General features: G+C 39.6%; 1 protein-coding gene across 1 annotated transcript in view; it reads left to right on the top strand.

The window, feature by feature from the left end:
- Positions 1-19,107, top strand: part of SPOCK3 (SPARC (osteonectin), cwcv and kazal like domains proteoglycan 3) — a 1,387,609-nt gene that overhangs the window by 919,566 nt on the left and 448,936 nt on the right. Inside the window, exon 5 of the mRNA XM_069631385.1 lies at positions 13,511-13,625. Within this exon, the coding sequence (XP_069487486.1) occupies positions 13,511-13,625 (115 nt within the window). The remainder of the gene's footprint in view (positions 1-13,510; positions 13,626-19,107) is intronic.

Genomic DNA, 19,107 nt, shown 5'->3' with positions numbered 1-19,107 from the left:
TTCTTTTGCCGTCTTGCGAACCGAAGCGAGCCGCGTGAAGTTTCTTGTGGGGCTACATGAACCTAACACAAATTGAAAAGAGCAATGTGAAGTTTCTCATGCCACTGTGCAAGCCTAACGCGAATCAAAAGTTTCTCATGCTGCTGTACCAACCTAGTATAAATAGACCAAAAAGCTGTGCAGTTTGCCATGCTGCTGCACAAACCTAGTACAAATTTAAAAAGATCAGCTAAAGTTTCTCTTGCCAGTGTGCGAACCTACAATGAATTGAGCAAAAATCAGTGGGAAGTTTCTTGTGGTGCAGCGCGAACCCAGCATGGTTAAAAAAAAATGTAAACCTTCTCGTGCCACAATGCAGAACTAGTATGGATCTAAAATAAGCCTGCGCAAGGTTTCATGTGTCGCTGCGAGAAACTAGCACGGACCGCGTAAAAACATGCAAGAATTCTTGTACAGCGGCATGGAACTACCATGGATCAAAAAAGACCCACACAAAGTTTTTCATCAAGCTGCACAAAACTAGTACGGATTGAAAAAAGACCCACAGAAAGTGGCCTGTTTCTCGTATCTAGCACAGATCGAAAATGTCCCACCCAAAGTTTCCAAACCTATCACGAATAAAAATGAAACACGCAAAATTTCTCGTGGCTCTGCGGGAAACTAACACGGATTGGAAAAAAAGACCTGTGCGACATTTCTCGTTGCGCTACACAAAACTAACATGGGAATGAAACATTAGGCTGTGCGCAAAACTGCACAAAACCATGCAACCTTTTCAGTGGTGGCGGAACTGAAATGCTGATTTCACAGAATGGATGGAAGCGTGTTCCAGTGTGGATTCTGCACTTTTCGCAGGCAAACATTCCACTCACCCCTAGTCCTGGGGTATGACTCACTGAAGCTACTTACCCTTGTTCATCACCCACCAATGAGTCTGAGCTTATGAATGATCAGTGCCCCATGAAAACTGTGTCGCAGTCATAAGCAGCTGCGTGGCTTTCCAATGCTGCTCCTTTAAAGTGAACATTTTATGTACTGTCTGAAACGTTCTATACCCCCAATGTTTTCCACACTGCCACCATTTTCATTTCCATGATTGAGCTGTGTGCTCATATTTGGCGTCGAGGATTAGATTTCTCATTTCGCAGTCAGTCAACAAGTCGCTCCCTAATACCTTAATCATTGTGTCTGCAATCTGGGTTAAGATGTGCTTACTACTATCTCTTAGAAGAATTAATTACTACAACAGTTTGGAATCAGAGATTTCGATCAAAATCTTTAATACAAGAAACACATCTTTTTAATCTTACATTGTTTGTTTGAAAATGTTTAAAAAAAAGCAGCTAACTTTTACTACCATCATCGAGTTTAGACTGTTATTCGCGTTGCTCATATGTACATTTCAAAACAGATAAAGCCCTTTAATTATATTTGTACAATGGTACATTTACATGTTCTGTCCATGAATTTTTGAACAATGACTGTTCTTCAAATAAGAAGTTTTTGGTAACAAAGCAGAATGACACCAAGACCATTCTGATTTCACTTAATAAGTGACATGTTTTATTACATGCTTGAGCTGGAGGCATTATTGTTCATGGTGATTTTATGTTCTCATTTGAAAATAAAACATATGCACATTACACAGTGGGAGCATGCAATTTTGCACTTTAATCAATAGAGACCACCCCATGTAAATGTTGTCGTTCTCTCCACTAGCTAAAAATGACTAGTTAGAACAGGCGAAATAGCCTTAACACTACGGTTGTACTTTATATTGCAAAACTGCAAGTGCCTGCCATAACTTGTAATTGTTAGAGACATTTACATTAGATTCCTGTAGACCCTGCCTGGTTTTTAGCTAGTGATATAAACAGGCATGTTCCATAGGAATCCGTTGTTTTTACACAAGCATTAAAATGTCATGCTGGCTTAAACACGTGAATTTGCATCAGAAATGGTACTTCCATTTTGAAACCCAGTTCCAATTCCAAAAGAAATATGAAATCATGGCAGCTGAGAGAAGAAGCTGCAATTAGGGTAAGCAGGAGAACATATATGTGTCTTAAGTGCCTAAAGAAAAAGGTAGGAGGGAATTAAGACAATGGCTAGGAGGCAGCAAAGTGTTTCATGCATTGTCTGCAGATGCAGTACAGGATTGGGCGGAGTAACAGACATGTAACAGACATGTTTTAAATAAAATGTAGTACTTTTCAATATGGCCTCACTACGTGTAGACCTCGGAAACCTCGGAAAAGATCCACTAGAAATGTACATCTTAATAGTCGGATGCCTTATGGGTAATCCCGCAGGTTTTGAAATGTGCACGGAAATGAAAGGGGAGCAAATTAATAGAAATCAAAATAGTTTGATGTGCTCAAATGTGCGAGTGCCAGATTATCGGGACCAGGATCCAGACTGATAGCCCTGTACCAATCCATGAAGTGGGATTTGATGAGGAAGTAGGTGGGTTTGATCTGATGCACATTATTCTAGGATTTTTTCAAGAAATGAATAGTAAGGCAGTGATAGAAAATGGGCCTATTGTATATAACAAAGGAAAACGTGTGATCTATTGTAGGGTATTTTAGGGTATTGGGAAAACGTATGTTCGCCAGCTGAATCATTTATCAAAAAAATCTCAAGATATAGAAAACATTTCAGGAATACTTTTAAAGAGATGATAGTATATGGTCATCGGAATAAGAAGTAGACTTATTGGAGGAGATAAAAGGGAAGAACTAAACATGAGAGAAATAATCCGACATAGAGGCATGTTCTAGAAACCTCATGAACTACTTATAACCGAACCTAAAGACTTGACAAAAGGACAAGCAATTAAAAAGTGTGTGTGAGAAAAAGGATGCTCTCCACAATGGAAGCATTTAACATGAACTTGAAACCCCAAAAAATAATCAAAGTATTCACATCAGGTAAGCATCAGTTTACTCACCAATCTCTATAATACATATGTCATGATCACATGCAACTATTCGAAAAAAACACAGCACCTCTAAATAACCTTAACAACCTTGTATTCTCTGCCTGCCAGCATAACTCAGACACTTACACACACACATGCTCATCAGTGCGAAGTACAAAGTATTCTAGAATGCAGACAGTGCAGGTCTCATCACCACATAAAACCAAATTGCTCTCTTCATAACAGAAGAGTGTCACACCCCATGCTCCCTTTCTATTTCTAATGTCTTTATTGCACTTAGGACATCTGTTGCATGGACCGGACTACAGAAGATCATGTCATTTTGCACATAACCTCAGGATGGGAATTATCCAGCATTCCTTATAATTAAAATCCATGGAACTCCATTCCTGCAAACTCCCCATCTGACATACCCAAACAAAGCTATCCTCCAACTGTTCTTCAACCACCACAAAACAATCAAGGATTCTTAAAACATAATTGATAAAAACAGCAGCCATATACCTTTCCATCAAAAGTGTTCTTTGAAAAGCTCTCTTGGATCTCCTGAACACATTCAATACCAAAAAGCTTGTTCCAGGACCACCTGACGCTAGAGGACAGTCTCTCGTTCCAATGCTCACATCTCAATATATTCAGAGTTCAGGTCTGCTACAATGAACGAAATCACAAGAATTATCACAACATGTACAGCCCTCATGCCCACTCCCTTTGAAGATGATGTGATGCAGCCGGCACTCAATCTTAAAGGCCGGGTAAACTAATGCTTTATCACCCATCTTAACTTCTTTGGACAGTTCATAATGTCAAATTTTCACTACATTACAATATCATATAACAAAATACCCCTGAGGAATGCCAGACTGGATTCTGAACCAGACACCAGACTGCTGCACATCCATGCCCTCAATGATTCATGCCTTTTTGCTGATTAAAAACAGATCTCTTCTTTTCGTGCTTGAATTTCCTGCTGCATTTGTGATGGTCCAGCACACCACCCCAAATCACTACCCAACACCCTCTTCAGCTGGATGGCAATGAATAGCTCAATCCTTCACTGGTTTCATTTCCACCTGTCCGAAGACATTGTGAAAACACCACTAAACACTTAAATAAAGGTTTATAGTTGAGTATCTTATTAAAGGAATTCTCTTACAGGAAGAATTGTATGCGACATATCCAGGGGACATGTCTCCATGTGCACACAGAGCTTCGCCAATAGGCGTCTTGTTGACATTGCTGTGCCCCTTTTTAATACATAAGTACGTCTCTCATCAAGATGGAATGCTATTAAAAGTTCTGTTGCATGATTATCCTATTTGTGACTGTGTAGGTCAGTTGTTACTTGTGTATTGTAGAGTAATATTTAGGAAGCAATAAAGAGACAAACACATGTCAAGAAAACCCAGTTTTAATGCAAATGCCATGAGACCACCAGACTGAAAGCTCTTGGCACGCCCAATAAAATGATACATATATTCTAGACGTTAGGTGTAACTATATTCTAATCATCCTATTGGCTCCTTCCTGTATAAAACCTTATTACGCATACATTACCATATTCTAATTGGTTAGTGCATTGTCCTTTTCTGATTAGTTAGTACAATAACATGTTACATTTTGATTTGCATCCCCCGCCGATGACCTAATCATGCATAGTCAGTAAGACGAGCGAAGCCTTCCCCCACTGCAACAAACTAGATACAATGCTATCCTCTCCCATGCGGTCAGACAACTTGCCACATCAAGCTATTCCACAACCCGCTGCTCTTCCTCATTAAAAAAATGGCCTTCCAGCAATCATGTCAACGTCTGAGTATGCCAAGGAAACAAACCGTTATTTCATGGTGTACTTGATTCTCTGGGGAAGGTTTTATGAGATAGGGCCTCATCATGAATCGGTCCGTATTCTGGCGCTAATTGTGCTAGGGTACCGCCCAACACATTTAGCGTTACCGCAGCTCAGTCTGGTGAAATTTGCGCTGGATCCCGAAATGTGGGTGGTGGGGAGCAGTATGTCCCCATTCCCATTGAGTCCATTGGACCTAATGGGGTTTGGGAGAGCGCTATTACCACCGGTTGTGATAACATTGGTGGTAATAGTGCCAAAAATGGCGTTGAAGTGGTTACATTCACCTCCAGCTGGAGGTGAATGCTCCGGAACATGGGATTGGGCAGAGTGGTAAATGCAGCATTAATAACATTACCGCTGCATTTTACCGCTCCACCACACTTGTGATGAGGCCCATAGTATAATCAAGGTCTGACTTTTTGAACAAATAACTTCATATTTTGGGCTACCATCACCCTGGCATGTACTCGGCAGCCTTAAAGGTTCTCTAGAATGCAGTAAAAATGAAACCTCAATTGAACAAAAATGGCAAAAGCATCCACTGCAATAACTTTCACCAGGCCTAGACTTAAATCACTATTCACAATGCGTAATTCTTTAACAGTGACTCATATTTGCACTGCCAGACATCCAGATGAGTATCTGACAACTTGAAAGTTTCTCTTGGATGCTGAACAAATGAAATCCAATTAAATAAATCGCAAAAACGTTCACTCCAGAAAGGCCTAATCTTAATTTCACCAGCCACAATGCCTAAACCCAAATCAGCAGGATGGCAGAAAATCCCAATTCAATGTTATTCATTTACCTTGTATTTCTTTCCATGTCTAGGGTGTTGATCATACCTGTTTACAGTTTAAGTCTCCCTGAGACATTCTTAAGCCAAAATTTGGACACTAGGGTCCTTGTGCCACCTCGTGGTCCTTCTTGGTCCATCATTTGTTTTATGGATGAAAATAGGAGACAACTTCACACATCAATGCCTTTCCCTTTTCCGCAAAGTAATATTGCAGTTACACATATTGTATGCCTGGGTCTCTCCCTGGGGTTGTTCACAGTTTTGGCACAAAGCTGGACTGATGAATGAAGTCTTGGTGGGTGAATGGCCTCTACCTGGTAGGCCAGCCTAATCTAACTGGTTGGGCAACTTTGCCAGATAGGTTAAGGCTTTTTGTGAGTAGACTCCACATGGGCAAGTGCTCTATCTTTTGATCCTGCATCTCAGCTCATATTCCTTAAAGGGCCAGTAGTTGTAATGTAGTTTATGTGGCAGTCCTCTATTCCATGCTCACATATTTGTAGAGGGGAACATGGCTAGTCCCCATTCATCCTCACAGTTGGACATCACATAGTGGATTGTGTGGCTTGACCCTCTGAGTCATCTCACACACACCCTAAGGATTAGGCAGGGCAAGAGAAAGTCATCTCATACGAGACCACTGAGTTTTGTGCAATTTATTCTTTTTTTGTTTTTTTTGTTAGGAGGTGGAAACTACTCTGGTTGCATGCACCTGCAATGTATCGCCTATTTAATCAATCCTGCTTCACATATTTTCCAGTACAGATGTGTATTGTACATCTCAAATGAGCTGTAAGAAGTGAATCATGCCAATTTGGACATTTGAGAATGTTCTTCGTTTCACTGAAGGACACAACTCTAGGTAATGGCATTAAAACAATAATACAATCTTTTTTGGATACTATTGCAAAATCTGCAAATTATGCATTTATTCTAGCTACAGGGTGGTGTGTGTTTGAGCGGCTTTACAAGAGGATTCATAGGATATACATTGGAACACCTAGTGGACATTTTATGAAGAAGTTACTATTCAGGCAGAAGTAAAGCACAGGTCAGAGTAACTTATATTAATTCCTGTTGTGAATCAATAACCCTCTACATTAGCATGCTGGCGATAAGTCAAAGTCAGTCACACATATTATCTACTTTTGTGAATTGAATAGACTACCCAATGACTATATCAACAGTAAATTGGAGTGAATTATTTTGCATATTGGCCCCAAAGAATTAAAACATTTGAGAGTATCAATAGAGCTGATGGAAACGTCTTGTAAAGAAAATGTCAACAACTGGATAATGATGAAGCAAGTACAGCATGATATATAGAGCTGCAGGACAATACAAAAGCATACTTTATTTGAGCAAAACCTAAACAATCATAAAGAATAGAAGGTGATTTCCGTAGCAACTCTCTAGCTCATACATTAGAACACATACAATCTGATAGTTGAATGGAGAGAATTCAAGTAAGGATGGTTTTGTTATTAACAACAATGGGACATTGTTTCCTCATATCTATGTCATCTTTAATTTGCAAGAATAGGTTAGTCAGTATTGTGTCATTTAGAGGAACCAGATAACTAGAATGGTTTATTAAAACCATGTTTAGAGGTGAATAGTCTCGTTGAGATTGATTCATAAGTGCATTCTGTACAAAGGTTCTCAGACAAACTTGTACCTCTTCATGTGTTTCTTTGCAATATAATTATTAGTACATAATCAAAGCAAGAAGGAAAGAAAGATGTTTTTAGTGAAAACTGCCCAACATACTTTATGTTGCATTGTTCAAGCCTGAAAAGAAGAAACATTGAGGTTCAAATACTTAACAACATTCGGGAAAGAAAACTGGTCATTGTAGGTCAGTAGGTACTCACAAAAAAGGTATACAGCTTTGTAAGCAGTATGTTTAGTACCAAGTATATCCCTCAAGTGGACATCATCCATTTCAAAAGCTGGTTTAAAATCGTGTGCCGTTGTGAGCCTCAAAACCGAATACCCTCATGTCTATATAATTCAGATCTTCATTTTAGAAACACTGAAATCCAAGATGCAAAAATATGCAATCAATTTACTTTGGATGCTTTGCCTAATCATGACAAAAGCCCATTGTGTAAAAAAGAACACGGCTGCCTCCTAACTTTTGCAATGCTCAGTTTATCACGTATGTCTGACAATAAAGCTAGATACATATTTACAGAAATACAGCATTTCTCCTTTATGGTTATGGCAGAGGTTGAAATAAAAAAAAATGTGGTTATACAGATACTCTTCCACTGTGCTTAGTTATGTGGCACATTCCTAGCCTATCAACTTCAAAAGCCTGTTGATATTCTTAATATGACAATGTATCTGCTAAAAACGCAGTATATCAGATTAAATACCTGGAATTCTAAACTCTAAAAAGGGAAGTAATAGAAATACAGATACATTTACTTCACAAAGTAAAATGGGAAAATTCAATATAAACCACCCATATTTACTACACCCCTCCTGCTTGTAAATTCACTCTTCTTGCCCCCAGCCCCAGACATGGACCATAATCTAGCACATCTGGCAACCATGTGGTTACATCCTCCAACAATGTTGCAATGTGTGCTTCCCCACTCTGATTCTGTCCTACAAGGTGTCCCTACCTGCCTTCACCAAATTAATTGTCTTAGCCAAATCTAACTACTGCAAAGATCTCATGACATCTGTGGGATACAGTGCCAAACACTCTTCCATGCTTTGTAAGCAATGCTGACCCTCATTTCCCATGCTCAATCTTTCCCTAACCCATTGACAATAACTTTAAATGTATGTCTCTTCCACAATCCCCAAAATAAGGGTTACACTTACATCCCTCCTAATCTACACCCTACCACTTGCTTCTATGCTGCATATCCTACCCCTACTATAGCTGTACCTCTTCCAGACCTCTCTTCGTGAATATGCAGCAGTCCCATTGAGTGCTCTCGGTTAAAGTGTTGCATGGAAAATACCAAAAGAGCTTGCAATTATGACTTGCTCTTAACTCTCCCTTCTTTCCAAACTCTTGTTGCAGATGCCAGTCTCTTTTTGAAACAGCCCTTAGCCTGTCTCTCTCCTACTCCGCAACTCAGAATATTGTAAGAAATCATGCATAACACAACCAGTGACTACCATGAGTCCAATGTTGTATGTGGCAACCTTTGATCTGTATTTTACACTGTCTCTCCACTGAGACATAGATATAACTCGTTTATACAACTTCCTTACCTCATCACCCATATACAACATTTATCTATTCCCACATTCCCTGATCTACCTTCAGTTTTTGACAATCATAACAACTTTTCTTTTCTACTCACCGTCTCTAAAATAGTCATCCAAGATCAAGTGCTGAACTGGATCAACTCCTACTTAAAAATGTGTTTCGTCCAAATTGTTTGAAAACTATTTGCTGAATGGTATATTTGGGTGAATTCGGCCAGTACCATTATTTTGAAGCCGAAAATACCAAACATGAGGAGCAGGGTGTGTGGGGGTGTCCCCCACTTCCTCAACATTGGAAGCGAGGGACATTTAAAAAAAAGAAAAAAAGAAAAAGGGTCTGTGCACCATCAGATACAACCATCGTTAGAGTGACGGGACTGACGCCGCAGGGTACAGGATAGATGGCGGTGATGGCGGATGGAGAAAAGGTAAGTGGGTGGGTTGTGAGTCTACGGGCAGTTTGGGGGGACATTTTCTTTTACCAATTATGCTGCAATTCTTTTTACCTCAGTAAAACAACCCCGATCCCTTAAACCAAATATCTGCATCTCCGGAAACTCTATCACCTTTATTCTCACTCCTCGCCCAACTTCTCCAAATAGGATTTTACCACGTTTTTATTGTTAGGCCAACACATTTCAACCTTTACACATTCTCACTGAGAATGCTATCTCCACTTTTGTACTATACCATCACCCAATATACAATGACAACCACATTATCTTCCTTTTTCCCTCCTTCATCTCTGAACCATATTCAAGCACATCTGATGTTCTCTTTGTGATCCATCACTGAATGGAACTTTGGTGCCTTCTTATCATTTCCAAACAACAGTAATCTTCCTCCCCATTTCAGCTTGCCTGCCCATCCTCCCAACACATGCATGCTTTCTACTGACCTCCTTAAACCATCCCCCAAGACTCACAACCTTGTGTTTCTCTTTGACTGTGACCCCATGCAGGAACAATGAATCACTTGGAGATGTGGACTCTAGGATAAACTTCCAAAACATCTGAAAATATGCCCACATCTCACTTCTGCCCCATTAAAACACTTGAGTTTGATTCTTGTTTATAGCCAACTTGATTACTGCGCCAGCCTTTTCCTGGGTCTTCGACTTTACTCTTTCACGTATCTAAACAAAGTGCTTAACTTTGTTACTTTGAAGGGTGTAGAATAACAGTTTGTTCTACTTCTCCTTCTTCCATGTGCTGCCCCCTGTTTCAACACCTTTATCACCATGGCCTAACTATAAGGAGACACCTCCTAGGTCAGGCAGATGGACCCCTGCCATCATGCAACATCAATAACCCGCTTAGTTCTCAAGCTTCCAGTAAACTACCTCACTATGGTATGTGCTTCTCTTTATAATCATGTCTCTACAAATTTGCCTCCTACCTCCCTTGGTCTTTTTTGCCACAACATAATTTACCTCTACTGTGTAAAGCACCTTGTTGCAGGGGTGATCTTTTCTGTGTAGTTATTATTGAACAATGTTTTGGGATGATAAAGATTGTCAATCCAAAATTAATATAAACATAAACTATTGTTCAGATCTGCAGTTTATTGTCCCACCCCAGAACATTCAGTGATAAATATGCTAACCATTTTTCAAAAAATTCAAAGCCCACCAACAGTATCACATTATGTGCTGGTATTGTAATGATGCCACTGCGGATTAAAGTCACATGTTTCTCATTTGTGAAGGTTTTCAATGACATTAAGGAAATAATCTTCCTGATCAAAGGAGAGTATTTTATTAAACGTCACTAGTACACATAGTGTAGACAACTAATGTGATTGTTCTGAAAATGGCTTGCTGCTGATACAAGATTAAGGCAAAGCGGTCCTCCACCATTCCTGTTTTTTCTTTGTTTCTTTTTTAGTTTTTTTAATATAAGCTTTATAACTGCCTGTCTTCTTTTCTTAGCTGTAACTCCTCACCTTGCAGTGGTGAGCATGGTCCAACCATGTAAATAGAAAGATGGCACTTTCAGTTATGAAAGATCAATATTTTTCGAGCAGCCATGTTTAACATTTTTGAAGCATTTGCTTGTGGTCTGAGCATTTTTTGGTTTCTGCGTCATCAGATCTTATGAAAAAAAGACTACACTTCACCTTCAACACACTAGAAGCATGGGCTTAGAAATACCTATGCTTTGTTTGAGCATATGTATCTGAGGCAGACCAATGAGTCTGACACTGCATTGTGCTCTCTAATGCCCTTGACAAATGATATTGAATATACCGTGTTCAATGGAAATCTCTGTATGAAAAGTCACTTATACAGTCAGCCTACCCCCCCACGTTGAGGCTGTGTCAAATTCTTTGGCAAGGATTTGATTGGCATACTAAACAGAATACCAGTGAACCCAAATGTGAATGAAATGCAAGTACAAATGAATGCACTTTATTCACCTCTCTGCAATTTTTCAAATTTGATTTATTTTGATCTCTACTTCAGATAATCAGTGTGCATAGTGCCATCACCAACATGAGCAGAATTATGAAAAGTTGTTAGCCTACTCAGTTTGAAAATATGATTTATGAGGTCAGGCTTTGCAGCTCCTTCCCCTGATGAATTGTGACAGTTCAGACAAAGCACTTAATTTCTGCCTTACAGCCAGCATGAAGCAATTTATAATTTCAAGGAATACACTATTTTGAAACAATATTCGAGCTGGTGCTTTGGTGATAAGATAGCCTCTACAATATGCTTTTGTGCACATCTGAATCATGCTAAGAGTCTCTATTATGTACTCCAGCTATCAATGCACTAAAAGTGTCCAGAGCCACTGCTCTTCATGAACGTTATGTTATGTTATGTTGACTTCTACTGCACACCACTACCATTTGCATGATTTTCTGGCACTCTCATGGCTCTGTAAGAAAGAGGACAGGGTAGGTTCTTGAGAGAAGAGGGATGGAAATGAAATTGTGCTCTTGTGTTAATGCTTGCAGAACGAGGAGAAACTGGCATCTGTGATTGCCTGCTTTTTGAGTGTGCTTTGATTGTGTGCATCAGGTTGTTGTGTCTGTCGGGGTATGGACCAGTGTCTGGGTTGTTTGTTGTTTGTGGATATTTGTTGTGGTAGATGTGCGGTTTGTGTGTTTTATGTGTAGTTTGGCTGACCCTTCAGGGTGTGTATGGTACTTTGGAACTATGCGGGAGAGGAGCCGGAGTACACTTTTAACACAGATTTGCAATACAATGGCTACCCTCCAATATTCAGCTAAATACAATACAGTGGCTACACCCAGAAATTCAGCTAAATGCAATACAGTGGTTACTCTCAAAATTCTGTTAAATGCAAAACAGTGGCTAGGCCCAGAAATGTAGCTAAATGCAATACAGTGACTACTCTCAAAATGCAGCTAAATGCAATACAGTGGATACACTCAGATATTCAGCTAAATGCAATACAGTGGGTGCACTCAGAAATGTAGCTAAATGCATTACAATGGCTACACTCACAATTCAGCTGAATGCAATACAGTGTCTACTCTAAAAATGCAACTAAATGCCATAAACTGGATATACTCAGAAATGTCCCTAAATGCAATACAGTGGCTACTCTTAAAATCCAGTAAAATGCAATACAGTGGCTACACTCACAACCTCAGCTAAATGCAATACAGTAGATACACAATAAATGCACCTAAATGCATACATTGACTACACTTAAAGATGCAGCTAAATGCAACAAAGTGGCTTCCCTCAAAATTCACCTAAATGAAATACAGTGGCTACCCTCAAAATTAAGCTAAATGCAACACAGTGGCTACACTCATTAACACAGCTACATGCAATACAGTGGCTAGCTTTGGATGATAGTAATAAAGTCATGTAGTAGTGGCAGTGTTTCAGAAGCACATCACTGGCCATGCTCCCAACTTCTACCACCCCACTTTTAAGTTGCAGTAGACAGCTGTTTAGGGCGCAAGTGGTGAAAAGGCAAACAGGTGAGGGAGGTGCCCTAAGGAGGTGCCCTTTGCCTTGAGCACTTTGCAGGCTGCCCAGGCAAGGCTGCCCTTGGGTTGTCCACTAAAAGCTGTACTTCCTCGAAGCTCCATCCTGTTAGGGAGGGGTGGGGTGTGGGAAAGGAAGGGGGAGGAACAGGCAGAGTATCTGGGAAGGCATGGATGCATAGTACGAGCATGGAGCACAGTGACATTTTGAAAAATGCTGTAAAAGTGCACAGCTTGCAAGCCTTACCCCGGAGTCAAAGGAGGGACCACCCACTCTCTCGAAGGTTTCCTGGTGTGAAGGCTTTACTTTGCTTAAATCCACTTAGAAAACTATCTCTCGCTGCATCTATTTGATCAAGGGGCACCATCAGACCCATTCGATCTGCCTTCTTCACTACCCTTTAAAACCTATCCCAGATATATTGAACTTTATAAGCCAGCCCAGGGATTGTCAAAATAGGGCAAGGGTGTGGGAGGAGCACAAGCACATCTCTTTTTTCATTATCATTGTGTGCTGGGAGGATATACTGTAGGGCACTCTAGGTACATAAAGCACACAGTGTTTTGAAATGTGTGATGCTTTATACATTGTGTACACATTATTTATCTTAGCCAAGGTGTTTTGTTGCTAACAATTGTTGAGAACTTCTAAAACGATGTTGTTGTTGATAAATCCATGCTATATCACTGTTCTTATTTCTTCTCCCTTCAGTGCAAGCTAGATTATCAAGCATGTGTATCGAGAAAGCAGATTTCAGTGAAATGTGAAGGACGATGTCCTTGCCCATCAGACAAATCCACGAGTACAACCAGAACTTCGAGAAGGGGTAAGCCATAATGCTGTCATTGTTTCTTTGTTATATTAGATAAAACATGTCCTCTGACTTATTTAATACCTTTTCGCTATACTTAAATTGGCAGCATCGAAAAAGGAATTTTTAATTGCATTTTTATCTACGGTGTTTAAATAGCAGAGATGATCAATAGTTTTCCTTTTTTGTGACTTAACAGTAGCTGGGAAAAAAGTGAAAAAAATTAAATTAAAAACCTGAAGCTAGCATTCAGTATGCTGCACAGTCGCGTGGTAGGTACTGTATTAGGTCTGTGTCTTGAAAAAGCAATCAACCTCTTTTAGTGGTTACGGAAATCAGCCGGTGGCCACGGGAAAGGTAGACGTGAGAGAGTAGGTAAAGTTCTTTTTTTAAGGAATACACCTCAGCTGCTACAAAGGAAATTAACAGACATTCACAAACAGGCATAAGAAAAATGTTAATTCAGGTAGATTTTATTTTCCATTTGGAAGTTTAGCTGACATCATGGCTTAACCATTTAAGAGATTCTGGGGTATCTGAGAAAAGGCATACACAACTCAAATACGCTAAGCTAAGTGATAATGAATAGAATGACTAAATAGAGGGAATTCCCAAATTAAGACTGCATGGCCAATATATTACTGACATATTAGCAGAAAAACATGCATTTACAATACCTCCACCATTGCGAAATTAAAATGTACGTCCAAAACAGAGTTATGTTGAGTGGTAGAATACAGGTTCATATAGGAAACCTGTTTATATCTACCATGGTTTACACATGTTGAAGTAAATTCTTATGTTCCTGTAGCATATCCAGTATGATGTTCAGCTCTGGCTTAAGGGAGAAGAAGCCATTGTGTGGTTGTGCATTGGCCTACGAAACGAATGTACCTTAAGGCGTAGTCATTCTCTGGATAAATGTATTCCCCCTCTATCCTCAAAATGGTTGAAGACGAAGCCAGTACACTCTTGCCATCCTGAAATCAGGCAAGTTGGTGTTTACAGCGAAGAAGCATTGAATAAAATTCTGCAAGCAGTGCAGATGCAAATAAAGAATTATATGGGCCTCATTGTGGCAATTGCAGTATTTCCACAGGAAATACAGTCATGCTAATTTACTGGTAGGTCATGCATATCATGCATATAACTGTCAAATTACAGGTGGCTGGGTCATTGTGTTTATCCCCATTCAGGGAGTCCTATCTGACTCCATTGCACCTTTAGATAATGTATCATGGGTTGTAATCCTCATTTGTATGGAGGTAATGTGAAGTATAATCTTCAATAAATCTTAACAATCATCACTTCCAAACTCAGACTATGGAAGTTCATTAAAAGTGGAAAATATGTATTTACCTCTACTATTTTACTGTATCACCGTACTCGCAGTGAGGCCCTACGTACTCCTATCAGGACAGTGCTCTGAACTATTTTGGTGATAATCTGACAACATCAGGATGTCCATGGATGGGCTCTCTGGGAGCACATTAATTGAAGTTTGAACTGGCAAAAGTCATATAACCCTCATGTGTGTATTGAAAACGCACATCAAAGTAAGATTTGACTTTAATGTTAGCCTTCATATGTATCTATGTACAGGAGGCATGCAGTTCATTAGCAGAATAAAGGTACACTTTATATTTAAATCCCTACAAGTTTGTGTGTGTGTGTGTGTTAAACATTGTATATATATATATATATATATATATATATATATATATATATATATATATATATATATATATATATATATATATATGTATATATATATATATGTATATATATATATATATATATATATATATATATATATATATATATATATATATATATATATATATACACTAATAACAAACTCTTACTACACATGCTCTCATATAAATGCAGATCATTTGAAGGTTGCTGGTATCCCAATGGTAAATGCGTCGGGAGACCACAAACAGTATTACCATTCTCGCCACCAATATGCTGGTAATTTTGACATATTACAGGTGGCGGGAATACTGGTAAATCCCCATTGCATGGAGTCCAATAGGATTCCATACAGGGATTTTAGGTATTACAAACTCTGGTAGTGCCAGTAATACCAGCTACTTTTTGCCAGAGGAGTGCTTGACTTACCTCCAGTTTTGGCTGGAGGTAAATCAGGCTGCCCCACAAGCAAACTTGGAGTATTCCAGTCTGAAACATGCCAGTAAACAGAATTACTGGCAAGTTAATTCTGGATCAGCATTGTCCTAATGACCCATATGCTCATAGGACATGCCCTCCTATGACAAGCACTCCTAAAAAACACACTCCTATGACACACTCTCTTATGAGACATCCTCCTATGACACATGAACCTACGACTTGTGCTCCTACATCACATACTCCTACACACACTCCTACCACACTCTCCTATGACACATACTTTTATGCCATGTGGTCCTACAACACACACTGTTATATCATGAACTCCTAGGGCAAGCTCTCCTACAACAAACACTCCTACAACACACACTATCACACATGTTCTAATGACACATGCTCTTACAAGAAAAGCTCCTATGACACATGCACCTATGGCATGTAGACTTATGAAACATGCTTCTACGACAGGTGTTCCTACATCATGAGCTCCTACGAAATGTACTCCACCAGCACCTGCTTACCACACACTCCTACGGCACATGCTCCTTTGCCACACACTCCTATGACAACCTCTTACCACCCACTCCTATAAAACGCACTCCTACGACATATGGTCCTACAACACACACTGTTACATCAAGCACTCCTATGACACGTGCAGCTACACACATGCACCTTCCTCACAAGTACCTAATGCAGGTGAGTCTGCATCACACACTCCTACGACATGTTATCATACAACTCACTCTCTTTCTACACACTCCACAGCTGACTTGGATGTTCGTTTTCAGATGTAATTAAATTGCCCAAATTATACAAAAGGGGTTGAGTTTTACAGTTCATACATTACGCAAATATAATCTCCTGGAATCTCACGTGAAAGTGAGGGCTGACTATGATGTCAATTTTCAGAAGATTTACATGGCATAACGTAGGAATTGTAAAACTCATTTGCCTCTTTGTACAGTTCAAAGCCCATTAATTGAAGTATGAGCTGTAAAAGTCAGATCACCCTGATTCAAGTATTTGATTTATTGTGAGGCATGATATGCACCCAGGCTACATTTGTCTTCTTGTGTGTATGAAATTCTATAATGCCTTTCTAACTTGCAAGTTTTGACTCTCTAGGAGACAGGGGAAAAATGGCCTCTGTTTTTTTTTCCAGTGGGTGTGCACATCTTCACTGGCACTATAGTATCAGCACATTCTTTCAGCCAATTGTTCAATTCATAAATGACCTCGCTTTTTGACTGCTCACAGTTATCAGTTAAGAGATAAGAAGATGAACACATTCTAATCTGTGTGGAAGATCGGTTCTTCGAAGAGTAGGTATTTTGTGCTGGCTGCGTGCTATGGTTCTTGGGCCTCTCACCTAATCATTTAATACAACATGGGGTGGTATAATGGTCCGAGTAAGTGGGATGGATTCAAGACCATAAACTGAATCATCCCTGGAGAAATTACATCTGAAGTATTCCCATTCATGTGTTTGGGATACGAAATGAACTGTGTGAATTGCAGACCAATCAGGTTTTTTAGGAGGTGTTGTACAATATAATAGTTTGTCTTATCAGTCTAGATATTGCCAAATATACTGTGTAGTCTGCATGAAGATGCTGACTACACAATTGGAGTGATGTTTTGTAAAAATGCAGACAGAAAAGTAACTGGCAAGAATCTATAAGCAATTGATGTGCCATAGAGGCACCTGAGGTGACCCTGGAATGCCAGTCTATACTGCACCACATCTGGTACCCCTGCCTTTCATGCTTTGCATCACTGTATAACTCTATTTTTACATGTATGGAAAAGAGTACCCAACTTGAGCACTCTAAACCTTCTTTTAAGGCCAATAGTGTTATCCTCTAAATACAGGTGGTTGGTAAACACTGCCAAAATAGAAGATGATAGGTTAATGATATTCTTGCTAGTTGTCTAATTGATATCACTGATAAGTATAGTGATCTTCTGACTTACTTCTTTATAGATTTTCCTTTGGGTCTACGCAATGTGGTTTATGTGCCATTCACTAGATATCTCGGAATCTGAATCCTCTGATATAGGAAAATCATGGATTTGTCTCAGTTCTTTCTGAGCCCTGACCAATACCCAAGGCCTAAAATGAGCTATAGGTTAGAAAAGATGCTTCTGTTGCCATTTGAGATTTGGCTATAACCAGAACGTCAAAATAAATGAGCATTCAAATACCCTCATGAATGCTGCTAAATAACAAAGTTGTTTTCTTAAGAACCAAGAAGCAGATGCCTAACTGATGGAAGAAAGAAGATTGGAGATATCATCCGTAGTCTTGTGTATTGAGGTCATTAGGTGGACAAATTTCAAGTCCATCTGAATGTGCCAGTCTTTTCAATGAAACACATCTCTCAACTGAACAACCATTTCCATCATGAAGTGACGGCAGATAATGAATCTATTGACATCCCTGAGACTGATAACCAAACAGAAGCCCCTATCTTACTTGTGTACCAGGAATATTTAGATGGCAATGCCTGAACGATATAAAGGTACCCACTTCATAAGTGTTTTCGCTAAAAGTCCCTCACTTCTTGGAATATAATGGTATGGAGCTCGGGGGAGACACTGCTCTCTTCTTTGGGAGAACTGAGGTAGAATTTCTGCAAAGTATAGTAGACAACTTTGGACAGTTTGTTAACCCCAAGGCTCTTGTGTAGCATGACAGCAAGTTTAAAAATATGTCCAAACGCAGTCCATAGTTTACCCTAAGTATTTATGCAGCCCCTTGTCTACTTGAAACACTGTTTCTGTTGATTGGCCCCTCTGTCAAAGCAAGTCGGTGTTTTACCTCCCCCATCGCTGTCTGAAGCTGCAGCCTGATGCTCTACGGTGGAGGCCCACCAAACAGATTTAGCCAGCCCTGGAAAAAAATCTTTGTTGAGATTATTTCTTTTAAAGATGTCTGAGGATTGTAAATAGTTGTAAAGGTGGACAATATGTACCCATATTTTGAACAACGCTGTCTATAAATGATCTCTTTTATGGAGATCCATACTGTACACAAAATGGACATCTATTTTTCAAGAGTAGGGGTGATAGCTGTCCCATATGGCAGAGTGGGGTGAGTGCATTATAAATTTCTTTTCCTCCTACTAATCAGGTCCATCTTGCTGAAATGCAAACAATATTCATACTCTGCCACAATGTGCATGAAAGTCCATTGCCTGGGGTTAGGGAGTGATGGAGATTTGCAATCAAACATGGGAATCTCTGTCGAATCTCGACTCACAGATGAACCTTTCCCCGGGTCAGTATTTTCACCAAATGTCTTATCATTAATTACTAAACTGGCAACAAATCTCTCTTCCATCTCCCATCAGGAATA

Source organism: Ambystoma mexicanum, chromosome 6q (assembly GCF_040938575.1).
Source record: "Ambystoma mexicanum isolate Mex_15411 chromosome 6q, UKY_AmexF1_1, whole genome shotgun sequence".
Classification (NCBI taxonomy): Eukaryota; Metazoa; Chordata; class Amphibia; order Caudata; family Ambystomatidae; genus Ambystoma; species Ambystoma mexicanum.
This window is presented reverse-complemented; position numbering and strand designations above follow the sequence as displayed.